General features: G+C 53.4%; 1 protein-coding gene across 4 annotated transcripts in view; it reads left to right on the top strand.

Annotated features, from left to right (window-relative positions):
• NOS1 (nitric oxide synthase 1) overlaps positions 1 to 16,587 on the top strand; it is a 76,738-nt gene that overhangs the window by 32,217 nt on the left and 27,934 nt on the right. For 3 of the 4 annotated variants that reach the window (XM_041420471.1, XM_041420470.1, XM_041420472.1), the window contains exons 3-5: positions 8,958 to 9,090; positions 15,248 to 15,385; positions 16,044 to 16,189. In XM_041420471.1, coding sequence (XP_041276405.1) covers positions 8,958 to 9,090; positions 15,248 to 15,385; positions 16,044 to 16,189 — 417 coding nt within the window. The remainder of the gene's footprint in view (positions 1 to 8,957; positions 9,091 to 15,247; positions 15,386 to 16,043; positions 16,190 to 16,587) is intronic. The other variant, XM_041420473.1, reaches the window with a different exon arrangement.

Here is a 16,587-nt window from a genome sequence, read left to right as displayed (position 1 = left end):
ACACTGAGTCAGAGGGAAAAAATATCTGCTGGGCTCGGTGCCGGTGTCTGGGTGTCCTTCCTGCCACCCCCTCCCCACCACAGCTACTCTCCAGGTCTTCTTCACTATTTGAACAAGAATTGTTCAACAATTGTTCAATTGAATTGTTGGGATTTGGAAAATTGGGAAATCTGCTGTGCAATGGGAAGTGATTTAACCCCCTGAGCTCAGGATGCTCTCCAAAAACCTGTCTGGACTGTGCATGCTTTAATCCCATCCTGGAAAAGCCTAGTTTAAGAATTGAGACATTGAGAGGGTCAGCACTGGATACAAAATGTGCAGGAGGGCTTCAAAATCCCCTCTGGTTTAGCTCTGGGGGTCACAGCCCAGCGAAGCCCCCAGAGGACAAAATCCCAAACACTGGGATTGAACAGGGGCAGCCTCACCCTTCAAACCATGTCCCCCATCCCAGCAGCTGCAGGACCTCCAAGGAAATTCTGCTCCAGCCATGGGGAGGGATGAAAAATGTGATTCTACTCTGAGGAGTCTCTTTTATTCAGAGATTAAACAGAAATGTTTTGATTTCACTATAATTTTATTTAAACTGAAGGATCTTGAAGCAGCAAAGGGGGGGCTTCACCAAAATCTAATTTTTTTTTGTTTTCAATATCCTAATATTAATAATAATAATAATAAAGTCTTTGTAATCTCTATACCTTGGGGATGAAAATCCACTATTCAGTCAAATTCTCCTGCTTGATGAAAATCTGCAGCCTGGCTCTTGTGGAAGGACTCGGTGTGAGGGAGAAGACCCAGGCTGGAGCAGAGATGTGGGAAAGATTCACTGCAGGGAGAAGCTGTCAGGAGCTGCTGTGCAGGGCAAAGGGCATTTCTGTGGGATTGGGCTGGGGATGATTCATCTCCTCAGCTCGGCTCACACAGAGCCAGGGCATCCTCAAGGTCTCCTGCACTCCAAGTTTTCTTGGATGGCAGAAGTGCAGAAAGGTCAGGGAATAAAGGGGAGTGGATGACTGGGGAGAGTGTTTGTCAGCGCCAAGGAAATGCCAAAAAAGCCCCAGTGAGCTTTATCAGATGGATGAAGCTCAGCCCTGACTTCTCCAGGCAGGAGCAGCACAGGAATTGAGCTCTACCTGCACCCTGAAGGGTGCAAAACCTCACTCAGGGTTGAGCTGGACCTCCTCAGGTGTCCAGCCTGGCCTGTTTGGCTGTTGATCCAGCTGGAGATGGTGGGTTTGGGATGGATCCTGCTCTGTCTCCTCTCTGCCTGGTGCTGACCTCCCCAGCCCGAGGTGCTTTGTTGGATCCAATCCAGCTCAGGGAGCTGGGACAGCATTCCCAGGGCAGGAGGGAATGGCACAAGGCTGAGCTTGTCCACAGGGAGCCAAAAACTTCTTGCTCAAGACAGGCTTTGGTAAAACCAACTCGAACTACACCTGACGCTTTGGGCTTCCAGCTCCTCTCTCCAGTGGTACTTCCAAGGAAAACTGGAAGGGAGCCTACAAGAGAGATGGAGAGGGACTTCTTATAGGAGCATGGAGGGACAGGATAAGGGGAATGGATTCAAAATGGGCAGGGTTAAGTGGGCTGTTGGGCAGGAATTGTTCCCTGGGAGGGTGGGCAGGCCCTGGCACAGGGTGCCCAGAGCAGCTGTGGCTGCCCCTGGATCCCTGGCAGTGCCCAAGGCCAGGTTGGACAGGGCTTGGAGCAGCCTGGGACAGTGGAAGGTGCTCCTGCCGTGGCAGGGCTGGCACTGGATGGGTTTTAAGGTCCCTTCCAATCCATCTTATGATTGATTGATTGATTTGCTAAGTTTGCTTTGGGGACACAATCAGTTCCTCTCCATCCCCTGCCCCCACGGTCTGCATTCCCCAAGGGAATTCTTGCTGGCTTCTCCTCCCACCCTGTGCCCTCAGGGTGTGTCCATGGAGTGACCACAGCTGCTCCTCAGCTCAGGCCATCTGCAATCAGAAAAGGAGCACAGATGTGGGGCTCAAGGTATGATGAGAGCTGGCATTTCTGCCATGAGGCTCACCGTGGGCTAGGAAGCAAAAATAGAGTTTGATTCACTCCCTGCCAGCAAACCCAGGTCTGTTTTTCCCTCAGAGCTCTGGGGAGATTGTCAGGTCCCATCTTCCCTCCTTCTTCCCCCCCCTCCCCACTGAGTTGCCAGGGTTTGTTTTCCTTCCCAGGTCTCTTCCATGACATGAGCAGCATGATGGAAACATGGCAGTTTCAGTCCAAGCAGCAGCCCCAAGAGGCAGAAGTGTGCTGAGAGCAGGAATTCAGTTCAGGAAAGGTTTCAAGGTTTCAGGCTCCAGCTTGCCTTGGAACAAACCCTATAAATTTGCAGTTCCCAAAGAGAAAATTCTCTTCCTCCCACCTTCCTCAGGACCGCCAAAATATCTTTGTATTGTTCAAAACATTTCATTTGCATTTCTGATCTGTCTTCATTCTTCTGCACTTGGACACAAAACTTTAAAACCTCGGAAAGGAGAAGGTTCCCTGGAATTTCCATGTTTGTGCCATTCTGGAAATGGCCAGGGAGCTCTGGCAGGGAAAAGCCTTCCCCTGCTCCCCTGGCCAAGGCTTCTTCCTCATCACTCTACTCCATACCTGATCCAGAGAGGCATTTTCTGCCTGGAGACTATATATTCCCCCAGATATATCCTACATTCCACCCAATATATCCCATATTGTCCCCAAATATACCACATTTTCCTCCCAAATATATCCCATATTGCCCCCAAATATACCCCATATTCCACCCAAATGTATCCCATATTCCTGTCAAATATACCCCATATTCCCTTCAAATACATCCTGTATTGTCTCCAAATATATACCACATATTGCCCCAAACATATTTCATATTCCCCTCAAATATGTCCCATATTCCACCCAAGTATATCCCATATTCCCCCAAATATATCCCATATTCCCCCCAAATATACCCCATATTCCACACAAATATATTCCATATTGTCCCCAAATATATCCCATATTCCCCCAAATACACCCCATATTCCACCCACGTATGTCCCATATTCCCCTCAAATACACCCCATATTCCACACAAATATATCCCAAACACACCCCAAACCCATCAGCCCAGTCCCCAAGCCGCCCTTCCTGGCTCAGCGCTCTGTGCTGCTCCTTGCCCCCCTGGGTCCCCAATGTCCCCGTGTGTGACCCCAGCAGAAAAACCCCTGGAGCCACAGGAGATCCAGGGGCGATTCCCAGCACACCTGAGCATTCCATATTGTCCCCAAATATATCCCATATTCCCCCAAATATATCCCATATTCCCCCCAAATATACCCCATATTCCACACAAATATATTCCATATTGTCCCCAAATATATCCCATATTCCCCCAAATATATCCCATATTCCCCCCAAATATACCCCATATTCCACACAAATATATTCCATATTGTCCCCAAATATATCCCATATTCCCCCAAATACACCCCATATTCCACCCATGTATGTCCCATATTCCCCTCAAATACACCCCATATTCCACACAAATATATCCCAAACACACCCCAAACCCATCAGCCCAGTCCCCAAGCCGCCCTTCCCGGCTCAGCGCTCTGTGCTGCTCCTTGCCCCCCTGGGTCCCCAATGTCCCCGTGTGTGACCCCAGCAGACAAACGCTGGTCCCACAGAAGATCCAGGGGTGATTCCCAGCACACCTGAGATGGTTTACTCCTCTGGACAGGCTGGGATCCTGCAGGAGCTCATTGGGAAAGGCTGGCAAGGGACAGGAGCTGTCACACTCGGTGCTGGTTGAGTTTTGAGCTGTGCTGGTGGGACTTTGGGATTGCCTGGATCTGTTCCCAGGTCTTTCCGTGTCAGTGCCTCCTCAAAGGCATGTTCCAGCCTCATATTTCAGACTCCCTGAGGCTGCAGCTTGCTCGGCTCATTAGTCCCCGATCCCAGTGCTGGGCACATTCCGGACTTTCTGAGGCTGCAGGATCTTCTCCAGATCATTCCACAGGTTCTTCCCGAGGCTTTTGTCCTCCTCCTTCCGTGCTGTCCCAGATCCCCTCTCCCACTTGTTCCTTGCTTGGATCACCCTGCAGTTCCCGCTATCCCTGTTGCCTCTCCAGGGAGTGCATCCCAGATTTTGGAGTTATTCCTTCTTCCAAATTCCCACCTCCTTCCTGAGCTCTGCTCCATCCTCTGCACCCTGCAAATCCCTTCTCCTGCCCCATCCCTCTCCCTCTGCTCTTGTCCAGACCTTGCTGAACACTCCAGCCTACAGCCAGTACCTTTTCCAACTGCCCCAGGGAAGGAAGCATTTTCATTTTAATTAAAATAATTGAATTAAATTAGTTAAAATTAATTAAATTAGGGAATTTTAATTCCTGCCCCTCTGGGATGTGGTTTTCCATGGGGCAAAAGAAAGGTGAGGCAAGAGCTGCTTATCCCAGCCCCAAGCACCGCAAGGAGGAGCACTGCAAGTGCAGCCATTCCTGAGGCAAAATCAGGGAATGAAGCAAGAGGAAGGAATTTCTCTCCCAAGGAAAAATCAGGGAATGAGGCAAGAGGAAGGAATTTCTCTCCCAAGGAAAAATCAGGGAATGAGGCAAGAGGAAGGAATTTCTCTCCCGAAGTGTGAGCTTCCCAAACAGCCCCGGGCTCAGGTTTTCCAGGAGAAGGAGAGCCAGTCCCTGGTCGCAGCACAGGGTGATGTTATCAGTGTCACCAGAGCTGTCACGGGAGGTGTGGGCACTGCCATCCTCATCATCCATCCAGACTGGGGTGGCAGCAGCCAGGGCTGTCTGTGCTCCCTGCCTGGCAAGTCAGAGAGATCCTTCTGCCAAGGAAATTCTAAGGAGCCGAGTGACAAACTGACAAACTTCCCTTTTGCTGTTTTTTTTCCCCTTTAATTTCTTTTTGGAAAAGCTTTGGAGAAATTTCTGAAAGGGCTGTCTCAGCAACTTCCCTTCTGCTTCATCACTCGGAGCACTGCAACATCATCAAATTAGTCAAAAGAAAACAGTGGTGCCTCTCATTTCTCCAAACAGCCAGATGCTCTTTCCAAGGGGAGGCAGCATCCCAGGCTCTGCTTGGCACCAGTGGGGGAGGGCAGGATTCCTCTTTCCTTTTTAAAGTATCACATTTGGCTTTCAGATCACAAAAACCCCTCAGACAGGGGTTTGGATCTCTCTGGATCCAAGAGATCTGGCCAAGAGTGTGTGATGGATCTGGGAGTGGTCAGAGAGGGATCCTGGATCCTGGATCTGGCTTTTGGGAGAGTTCATCCAACTGATGGCTTCCACCTTCAGCATTGCTTCCAGTTCCCCGAAGACATCAAAGTGGGGATTAAAAACCTCTCATGGAATGGTTTGGGTTGGAAAAGACCTTAAAGCTCATCCAGTCCCAGGACACCTTCCACTATCCCAGGCTGCTCCAAGCCCCAGTGTCCAGCCTGGCCTGGAGTTCTCCAAAAAGAGGAGCCAGTTCCTCTCTCCCTGTGGCTCTCCCAAGGCAAATCCCTGGGGATGTCCAGCCTGGCTCCCTCGAGGAAACTGTGCCCTCCCAGTGCCCACCAGAATGGCTTTTGGGGCTCTCCTGTTGATAAAATGCTTTTGGGTACATTCCCCAGGGGCTGAGCTCGGGCACGGAGCTGTGGCTGTCCCCTCAGCCTGCTGGAGCTGTGACATCCTCCCAGGTCACCCTGTGCCTCTGGGGGCTGCAGCAGCCACGGCAAGAGAGGAAAATAACTCATCCCAAAAATCCCATTCCTGTCCCAGCTCGCAAACAAGGCCCTTACAAGCGAGGGCCAGGAAATATTTGTAAAATGAAGCAATTGATGGTTTTTTATTTTTATTCCCCCATCTGTGCTCGGACTGGGGTGAGGCTCTGGCTGCTCTGAATGGGCTTTTCTCTCCCTGCCTCTCTCCAAAAAGACAGAGCCGGATCCTTCTGGGCAGCCCCATCCGGGGGGGTCAGGGCAGCCCCTGGCCAGGCACAGCCCTGGGAACACCCCCAGGTCACCCTGGTGGCTTTGTCACAGCCACGCCTGGCTGTGCTTTCCCAGCAGAGCTTTCCCAGCAGGGTCAGCCCCCCAGTGCGGTGCTCAGCCATAAATCCATGGGGAAGAGCAGGAATTCAGCTCCTGCCATAACCCCCCAGTGCGGTGCTCAGCCATAAATCCATGGGGAAGAGCAGCAGGAATTCAGCTCCTGCCATACCTGCAGGCACACAGGGGATGTGGAACTTCCAGGTAATTCCCACCTGGATGTCCCTGTCCCTCAGCACCGGGCACCTCACTGTCAGGTGCTGCTTGAGGCCAAGGAATGGGAGAAATCCAGCAGGACCTGGAAACTGGAATTCCCAAACCACCCAAATTAATACCCAGTTTCGTTCAACATCTGGGATTTCTCCAGCTGCCGACATTTATATCTTTGCTGCTGTGCACACGACAAGATCCCACATTCCAAGGCCTCCAGCTGCTGCTGCTGCTGGGTGGATCCCTCTCCAAGCTTCCCTCATGCTGGCACTGGCCCTGCAGACCCTTCTCAGGTACCAGCACCCTTCTGGAGGTGCCTGTGGGATCTCTGGCTGATCCCAAACTTCTCCTGGAGAGGCCCTGCGGTTTTCCAGCAGGTTCCTTCTGTGAAGTCCCAAGTTCAGGAGAGGCAAGGGATCTCTTCCTTATGGATTCAGTGCTTCTGTCTGGATTTTGGGCCCGTTGTGAGGAGCAGCTGGGGCCTGTCAGCTGCTGGAGAGGACTGCAGGATCTTAGTGGCCCTGTGCTGACCTGGCTGTGTCCCTGATGGACAATGCCCTTTTCTCACCCAGACATGGGGCCACTGAGAGGTGTTTGAAAAATTTTTGTCCCATTTTCAGTCTCATGAGAAGGGTGAGACAATACAGATGTTATAATTCACACCATCACAATCAGAAGCTAACTATCTTTTAATTATAATTCACTATAAGCATTTCTTGGCCTATCAGCTTTTTGCCACACCATGCTGTAAATGCCTTAAAGCCAATCATCTAAAATTACCCCTCATAAGTCTTAATACAATGCATCTTTCGTAGTTCTGTTTCCCCAAAGTATCCAGTCTTATTTACAAGGCCATCCTTTGAAACTTGTTTCTAGCTCCATTTCTCTGCCAACAATGTCTGTCCTATTCCATGGCATTTCCAAGTCAGCATTTCTTATCTCAAGGTTTGCACACAGATGCACACTGTGTGGGCCTTCTCTAGGTTTGGAGAATTCCCTGCAAATCCATTTCCCACCCATCCCCTGGCACGCTGGGATCAGGGCAGGAGGGCAGGGATGTGCAGCCGTGGGAATGAGAGCTCTCCAGGAGATTTAACAGCTGGGCTGGCTCCGAGGGACAGCCAGGCTGGCTGTGCTTTCATCCTGCTAATTCCCTGCCTGCCTGCCTGCTGGGATTACTGGGATGGAGGCAGACTGGGCAGGAGACCCTGAGCTTGCCCTCTGGATTGGGCACAGAGGGGTTGTGTGGCTCGTGGCTGTCCCTGTCCCCAGGATCTCTGTGCATCCCTCTGGATCCTGGGATCTTCACGGATCACCACCCCCTGCAGCAGAGATTGGGATCTGTTGCCTTTGGCTGAGGTGCTTGGGTGGGGTTTTTTATAAGCTGTGTTTTATCTGATTGAAACCCTTTCACATCCTCCTAGGAGCCAGGTCACCAGGGAACAGCTTTCATGGCCTGGGGGGGCACAGAAATCCCAGGAAAAACTGCCCTTGGGTACCTGTGCCTCCTCACTTGCACCAAGGTGGCCACTTTCCAACGTTTGGAGGGTGGCCAGAGCCCAGGGAAATATTTTGGCAGCTAAGCATGACTCTGTAAAAGAAGAAAAATGACAGAAAAAGCACAGGGAGATGCTCTTTAAATGAAGTCTTTTCCTTAAGCTAAAGGAGTTCAAGGACTGCGAAACTGAATTTATTTGTATTTATTTGTCTTCCTGAAATTGGATCAGGAGCATGCTGTTGGTGTGATTTATGCCTTGGGTGCAAGTGTCCTACTTTGGTCAGTGCCCAAACCCTGCCGCCGTTAATGAGAATTCTCATTATTGGTTCAGTGGCACCTGGAAGGCTTTTAAGGACTGACAGCAGGAGCAAAACAATTCCAGAGGGCATTTCCTCAGTGCCTGTGCCCGTCCTGACCCGTGGCCCTGCTCTGCCCAACCCAGGAGCCCCTTCCCCTGTGTCCTTGGTGGTGCTGGTGACGCCGGTGCCACCGCCTGCCTATCTGCATGTCACCTCTCTAAATCCCGCTTATTTTCTCCTTGACGAGGGCTCACCTGGCAGAGGTTTTGCACCAGCTCAGGTGGCATTTCAGAGCCTGTCCCACACCCCAAAAGTGTGTGGTGCAGTGAGCTACACCTGAGTTACACCTGAGTTACTCCTGCGTTACTCCAGTGTCACCGCCTGGGCCGGGGCAGCCAGCGCTGGGATGTCCCCAGTGCCCAGCCCTCCCCTCATCCCCAGCAGCTCCAGGGGCAATCCCTCATTCGCTTGGCTGAAATCACTTCCACTCCCAGCATCTGGAAAGGTCAGGAAGAGGAGGGAGAGCTCCTGGGAGCCTCCTCTTTGTTCTGGGGTGTTTCTTCCTCTTCCCTGCTCACGAGCACCGAGCTGCTCTGCAAAACTCCTTCTGCCACGAGCTGCTCCAGCCCCCCTTCCCCATCTCCCAGGGTTGTTTTCCCAGGGTTCCAGCTGGGGTTTTGGGGTGTAGAGGCTCTGTTGTAGAGCCAGTGTGGGCACAGGGCATTCCTGTGGCTCTGAGGTGGAGCTGCCATGGCGTTTGGGTTGTTCTCACCTCGGTGATTCATTGCCCTGGCTGGGGCTCTGCCTTTCCTCCCTTCCCACAGGGCAGTGGCCAAGTTTTGGCTTCTGTGGGGAGCAGCTGGAGCAGGACCTGTGCCCGTGGTGCCAGCACCCCAAAAGGTTTTTAACCCTTCAGTTTCAGGGAAGGGGAGAACAGTCCCCAGAAAGCTTTGCCGGCTCGGATGGAGAACGATCGTGTCCCGGGGGACCTGTGGGGGAAGAGCAACGTCCCCGTGGTCCTGAACAGCCCCTACTCCAAGGCAGAGCAGGTAAGAGGCCATAGCTGGGGCTGCTTTGGGTGGGAAAACCAAAATTCACAGGGTTTGTGGGAATGTGACCCGTCCTGGTGGGTTCTCCCAGCGCAGAGAGCCTGCAGGGACAACCTGTGACCCCAAAAGCTGCAGGTGATGATCCCAGAGCCCCTCTGGGACAGGAGCTCAAGTGGCTGTGGTTCAGGCAGGGAATGGAGGTCACTGGAGAATGATGCTCCCCCTCTGATGTGGCATGGGAGCCCAGCCAGGGAGCAGGACGCCGAGGCCTCCCTGGGGAATGTGATCCCTTCTGGTGGCACAAGGCCAAGCAGCATCATTAAAGTCGTTTGGATTCATCTGATGGTAATTCAATAGAGCACTTCAGATAATGCCTTCCACGGTGCCTTTTCATCTCCTCACACTCCACGACCATAAATTCTCAGGCTTCCTTGCCAAGAGGAGATTAACTCCACGTTTGTAGCAGAGCCAGAGACGTCAGGCAGACCCTGCCAGGCCACCAAGATCACCTCGGGGAAAACACGGCGTGCCTGAGCTCTGCCAGTGCTCGGGCAAAAGGATCTCCCTGATGGGATTATCCAGGGCAGGACCTGGGGGACCAGACTGGAGATCACCTCCCTGCCATAGCAGGGACACCTCCCACTGTCCCAGGCTGCTCCAAGCCCCAGTGTCCAGCCTGGCCTTGGGCACTGCCAGGGATCCAGGGGCAGCCACAGCTGCTCTGGGCACCCTGTGCCAGGGCCTGCCCACCCTCCCAGGGAACAATTCCTAATTCCCAATATCCCATCTAACTGTGCCCCCTGGCAGTGGGAAGCCATTCCCTGTGTCCTGTCCCACCATCCCTTGTCCCCAATCCCTCTCCAGCTCTCCTGGAGCCCCTTCAGGCCCTGCAAGGGGCTCTGAGCTCTCCCTGGAGCCTTCTCCTCTCCAGGTGAGCATCCCCAGCTCTCCAGCCTGGCTCCAGAGCAGAGGGATGGGCGGCCTGAAGATCACAGAGATTCCCGCAGGATCACCCAGTCCCACCCCTGCCGTGGGCAGGGACAGCCTCCACTATCCTAGGCTGCTCCAAGCCCCATCCAGCCTGGCCTTGGACACTGCCAGGGATCCAGGGAGCAGCCACAGCTCCAGAGCAGAGGGGCTCCAGCTCTTAGAGCATCTCTGGTGCCTCCTCTGGACTCTCCAGCAGCTCCAGGTCCCTCCTGAGTGGCCCCGGGCTGGACGCATTTCTCCTGGCAATCCTGCATGCAATGATGTTCCCATGCACTTTTGCAGCCTGGCAGTGCCAGAGACCCATGGCGGACACAGGACACCCTCTGAGCTGGTGCTGATGCCCACACAGGGCACTGGGATAGCCCTGGCCATGCTGCAGGGCTGTACCCAGCCTGGCTGGGATCCATTTCCACCCTCCCTCACCTCAGACGTGGCCAGGTGTCCCAGCAGCACAGCCAGCCTCGGGCTGGGTGTCACCCCACGCCGGTGGCAGCACCCCTGGGCTGCAGCGGCCACTGGGGGATGGCCCTGGGCAGCCCCACGTCCCAGCAATGGGATCCTGAGCCCGGGGACAGGTCAGGGCTGCTCCCTTTGCCCCAGCTCTGCAGAGACTCCGATTTCCTGCCTCCTTTGCTAAGCCCCGTGCGTGTCCGTGTCTGTTACTATAAGCACTTTATAACCTTCTGTGTGCAGAGCTTAATTTCTCTCTGTGCTGGGGCTGCCAAAACCGCCAGTCTTAAGCTGCTATTAAACTCTTTATTATTTTTTTTTTCCACTGGATGCACAGCTTTCTTTTTATCCTTCTTATCCCCGAATCCTTACGCCTGCTTTTCTGGAAGCAGTCTGGTTTTTCACCCCAGCCATTCCCCAGGGCTGTGTGCAGTCAAGGCAGCTGAACTTCTTTCAAGCAGCAATAAATACTATTAACACAGGGGAAAGTCAAGCCAAGTGGGAACTTTCCTTGGTTTTTTTGAAGCAGGATTGGGTGGATTCACTTGGCCAGGTGGCGAATGCTCACTGAGGCTCATAATAAGGTGCTGAAAGCCCCGCTGGGCATCGATCCCCATCATCCCTCTGTTATTTTTCACAAAACCGCGTTTTTTGCCGGTTTCCCAGCAGCTCGATCCCCAAGCCTGAGGATGCCGTGGCTGTGCCAGGTCCTGTTGGGGCCCGCAGGGACCGATCCGCGAGCAGCCCGAGGGCAAGCGGAGCTCTGTGCCCGTGTGGCTCCCGGGGGAAGCGGCCCAGAGCAGCTTGCCAGGGTGATTTGCGGCCGTGCAGAGGCAGGGAACACGCTCTGAGCCCGGCGGGCTGGTGCAGTCTGGACGGAAATGTCAGCGCGGAGATTAAATCCACGACCCGGCTGCTGCTGCTGCATCCCCGGCGGGACCCAGCCGAGCGCTCCCACCGCGGGGTGAGCACCTGCAGAGCCCAGGACGGGGGATGTCCGCTGTCACTGTGTCCCCAAGGAGCTCCCAGGGCCGGGGGTGCTCCTCCTGCGGGCGCAGACAGCTCAGGAGCCGCCGAGTGCCGGCACGCTCCGGGTGCGAGCTGTTTGCATAACGCGTGTGCGCCCCGGCTGCCGCAGTTGTCTCTCGGCTTGTCCCTCTCCTGAGTCACCGAGATCCCAGCTGCCTCATTAAAACATGAAAAGATCTCACGCAGCCTCCCTGGCACAGCGGCGGGGAGTATTTGGCTCTGATTTCGGCACACACGCACACGAACTCACACACAGCTCCTTCCCAGGCTCCCCTGGCTCCTTTCTCTCCACAGCTGCTCCGGGTGGGGCTGTCAGAGCTGACACCTCTGCTCCAGCCTGGCTGCTGTCCCAGGATTCAGTATCCCTCTGCTCCGTGGGCTCTCCCAGCAAGGGTAGTCAGGCACTGGATGTCTTGGTGTCTGCAAAGGAAGGCAGGAGCCTCTCCTGAAATGGGAAATGTAAACCCCTTCCCTCTGAATTGTTATAAATTTGAAATTAAGGGGCTCTCAGGCAAAGATATGGGAGCAGGAATAACAGTTCTTTATTAGGGAAAAAATTAAAAAGATAAATAAACAATGCAGTAAACCTAAACAACACTGACAGAGTCAGAACACGACCTCACACCCTGTTGGTCAGGGTGCTGGTAGTATCCAATTGGAAATGTGGCTGCATTCTTCCTGGGGTGTCAGGAGTGGTTCTGCTGGAGCAGGGAGGTGGTTCTGCTGGAAGAGGGATCCTGTAGAAAGGTGTAGTCTTCCTCTGAAGATCCAGTGGAAGAGGCAGCTGTTCCTCTGGGAAATCCAGTGGAGAAGCTGTCTTGCTGTCCCAGGATCTCAGATTCTATCCAGGTAGGAATGCTTGGCTCCTCCCTCTGAGTGGATCATCTCCCAGGGAGTGCTGTAGTTCTTATCAGCCATGCAGGGACATTCCATAGCCTGTTATCAGCAGATGTCTCCCCAGAGGGAGGAGTGGTTGTGGAAGAGATAAGGAAAACTGCCCAATTAACAGAAGACAACTGCCATACAGATGGCAAATAGAACACATACGTTACCTTGCAACCTGGGACACTGGGACAGATTGATGGCGTCCCATTAATTCCCAATGTCCAAGGAATGACACTCAATGCTGTGCTCCAGCTGACAGCTTGGTGTTCACCCAGAGGTTGGGATCAACCACCTTGGAGACCTTTCCCAACCTTAATGACTCTGATTCCAGGATTGCAGCTTGCCCAGCTCCTGCGGGGAAAAGACAAATGGGGAGGGAGCTGCTTTGTGGGGTTTGAGGCAGAGCACTGCGGGCAGATAAGCACCAACCCTCAGGGAAGTTCTGCCCCTTTGTCATCCCGTGGTGGCAGTGCCCCTGTCCCCAGGAGCTGCGCTGGCCCCAGGGCAGGGAAGGGGCAGGGACTGCAGGTCTGAAGGTTCAGATTTGGCCAGATTTTTGAGTCTTACGTCCCCCTCACTTGCTCCAAGAATGGGGACATTGCTCCATCTGCATTCCCAGCACGTTTTGGGGCCGTACCTGCTCCAGCAAGAAGTATTTTAGCAGCACACCTTGTCAGCAGATCAAAACTCCCATTAAAAAGTGCTGGGCACAATCAACACTCCCTGCCTGGTGCTCCTGGTTTCTGTCTGGCAGGTGGAGCTGCAGGTGAGGATTGGTTTTGGTTGCATTTCTGAGCGTTTTCAGCACATTTTGCCCATCTCAGGGAGCTGCTCTGATCAATCAGGCTCAGAGGGAAGGTGGCAGATTGTCACCTTTGGTCCTTGGGGTGGGTCAGGGAGCACAGGAAGCTGTTGGTGACTAAAGAATGATTCAATTCTCTTGGAAGAGTAAAACAAGCAGGGGGGGAAAATGACCAGGAACTGTCACTGCCATGATTCAGGCTGGACTCCTCAAAATTGGAAAAAATGAGCTTAAAAATAGTGTTTTCACAGGACTACATCGAGGATGTTCTTATTTACTGCTGGGTTTGAGCTCTGCATGAGGTTTTTTATTCGGTTTCTGCAGCGTGCAAAGGGGAGGCTGAGATGTGGTGTGTGGACATTTGGCTTCAAGGGGCAGATTTTGACACATTCCTTGGGAAAATCATGGGATTTGTGACATGAGGAATGTCAGAGATCCATGGCAGCACAGCCTGAGGGGTGCAGGAAGAAGCTTTTGGAAACTGCAAGGGCTAAAGAAGGTCCTGCTGAGGATTCAGGCTGTAAATCTCTGCCTTCCCCTCCAGCCTCTGTCCCTTGATCCCAGAATATATTTTCAGACCATGGCATTACACCACGAGCCTCAGGCTGTTTGAAATCCCTGTTTTCCAGGGGAAAAAAGGTCTGGAGCTCATGGTAAAAACAAGAACTGAGCAAAAAGTCTGGCCAACAGTGCTAGAACATGCAAAGGTGCCTGCTCAGCCCAGACCTCGGCCTTGGAGTCAGCCAGGATTGATGTCTCAGAGCTTTGGAACAGCAGAGCAATCCCCTGGTGAAGTGGGAACCAGTCAGACCTGCAGTCTCAGCTGCTCTGTCATCCCTCTGGCTCCTGCTGCCTTCCCTCCTGAGCCAGGAGCTTCTCCCACTCTGGTTCTTTGCTTCTTTAAATTTGTGCTGCTGCTGCGGGGGTGACAGGAGCCCAGGAGCCCCAGAAAGGAGGTGACACTCTGCTGAAGGCAGGGTCAGCTCCAAGAAAACCAGATGAATTCAAAAGGGACACCAGCCCCAGGATTCTTGTAGGAAGGACAGACCCAGTCCCAGCCCAGAGCTGCTGTGCAGAGCCTTGAAGTGGTGCCAAACACCAGCAGCTTTGGCCAGGACGCTCTCAGATGTCCCCTGGAGAGCTGCAGCAGCAGCGCCGCGGTTCCAGTGATGGAATTCCATCCCTGTGCAAGATCTGATTCCTAGGAGACAGAGCTCTGCTGCCCAGAGCCACTGCAGCCTGCCCTGGCCCCACTGGCAGACACTGGTGGCTCTTGAAGCTTTGGGTGCCTGGGGTGAGTAAGGGCCACAGCAGAAAATTGTGGTTTTATCTGTGAAAACATGCAAAAAGGAGCACCTGTAACCAGTTCTACTCCTCACAAGCTCTGTGCTGGCTGAGGCTCTCCCCGTGCTGGCACAGAACTCAAGGAGAGCTGGATGAGCCCACGCAAGGCAGTGTCAGGGGGCTGAGGCTGGAGAAATCCAACTACTCATGATTCAGCAGCCCCCCCACTTGGATAACTCATCCATCCTCACCCCTACAAGCTTCCCAGCATTGGTATCAGAGGAGCTGTGCCTTTGGCTTGCTCAGATTGATGCTCAGCTCTTTGTTCTTCCAGGCACAGCTCGGCACCTGCAGAACCTGAGCAGGTGATGTTCCTTGGGAAGAAACACCCCACAGATTTTGGAGGAGAGTCTTCCTCTGGGAAACTTGAACACAACATTCTCCAAGTCACTTCCACCTCTTCTGATTTTAATTAATTTCCCACAGATCTGGCTGTCCCATAACTAGACATGACTTCTTAATTCCATTGTGAGTCGGTGGCTCCGTGCTAGGATCCCAAATAACACCAAATATTGGGATAACACCCCTTGTCTGGCTGTGTCACCCCTGGAATTTACACCCAGCCATCCAGCCATACACGATGCTGAGTTGTTGGCACCTTTTCCTGCATTTTGCTGATGAGTTCTGACCTTGTGCCCCGTGTTCCCTCTTTTCCAGCCGCCGCCATCCGGGCGCCAGTCCCCGACCAAGAACGCCCCCAACGGGAGCCCTTCCAAATGCCCCCGCTTCGTGAAAATCAAGAACTGGGAGACGGGCTCCGTGCTCCACGACACCCTGCACCTCAAGACTGCCATGGTGAGTAGAGCTGGCCACAACTCCCTGACCATCACTGGGTGGATGGCACTGTTTCCAAGGTGGATTTACCCAGGGACGCAGAAGTTGAGGAATTCATGTCTTGGTTCGAAAGGACAGGTGTCTGCTGAGGAAGGCAGGAGCCTCTCTGGAAATGGAAAATGCAAACCCCCTCCCTCTGATTTATCAGAATTTTGAAATTAGGGGCTCTCAGGCAAATGTATGGGAGCAGGAATAACAGTCCTTTATTAGGAAAATTTAAAATGCAAATGCAATAGTACAAACAGAAAAAACAACAGTGAATACACACCCCCAGCTACACCTTTCAACCTGAGACACTCCAGTAGGGTTTGTAGGGTTTGAATTTCAAAACTGGTGCAATAAACAGAGAGAGGGAATTCCATCTGGGCTAAACAAGGAAAAACATTTGACTTCATGCCAAGCTGGGGTGTGACTCCCATCTCTCCATTGTCTGCATCAGGAGGGACAAGTGGTGACTGCACATGGCCTGGCTGTCACCACTCAGTGTCCCCAGCCAGCTGGCAATGTCCCTGTTTGTCAGACACCACCACCTCTGTGTGGGTGATCGCTGACTGCCCCAGCCCAGCTCAGCAGTGTCACGGTGCCTCCAGAACATTCCTGTTCCCTGCTGTCCCCTCAGGCCACGGCGTGCACCGAGCAGATCTGCATGGGCTCTGTGATGACCCCCAGCCCCCACATCCGCAAGTCAGAGGACACCAGGACCAAGGAGGAGGTGCTGCTCCTGGCCAAGGACTTCATTGACCAGTACTACTCCTCCATAAAGAGGTGAGTGCTGCCACAGCCCGAGGCTGCTGCTGCTGCTGAGATGTCACACAGGTCACCCAGAGCTGCCTCCGCCCTGGGGCCCAGCTCAGGAAGGAGCTGGAGATGCTGGAGAGAGTCCAGAGGAGGCACCAGGATGAGCAGAGGAATGGAGCAGCTCTGCTGGGAGCAAAGGTTGGGAGAGCTGAGATTGTTCAGCCTGGAGAAGAGCAGCTTTAGGGTGACCTCAGTGTCCTTCAGCGCCTTCCAGTGCCTGAAGGAGGCAAAAAGAAACATGGAGAGAGACTTGAGGCAAGGGATGGAAGAAAGGGACACAGGGAATGGCTTCCCACTGCCAGAGGGCAGGGATGGATGGGATATTGGGAATAACGAATTGTTCCCTGGGAGGGTGGGCAGGCCCT

Source organism: Onychostruthus taczanowskii, unplaced genomic scaffold (assembly GCF_017590055.1).
Source record: "Onychostruthus taczanowskii isolate IOZ18803 unplaced genomic scaffold, ASM1759005v1 scaffold64, whole genome shotgun sequence".
Classification (NCBI taxonomy): Eukaryota; Metazoa; Chordata; class Aves; order Passeriformes; family Passeridae; genus Onychostruthus; species Onychostruthus taczanowskii.
This window is presented reverse-complemented; position numbering and strand designations above follow the sequence as displayed.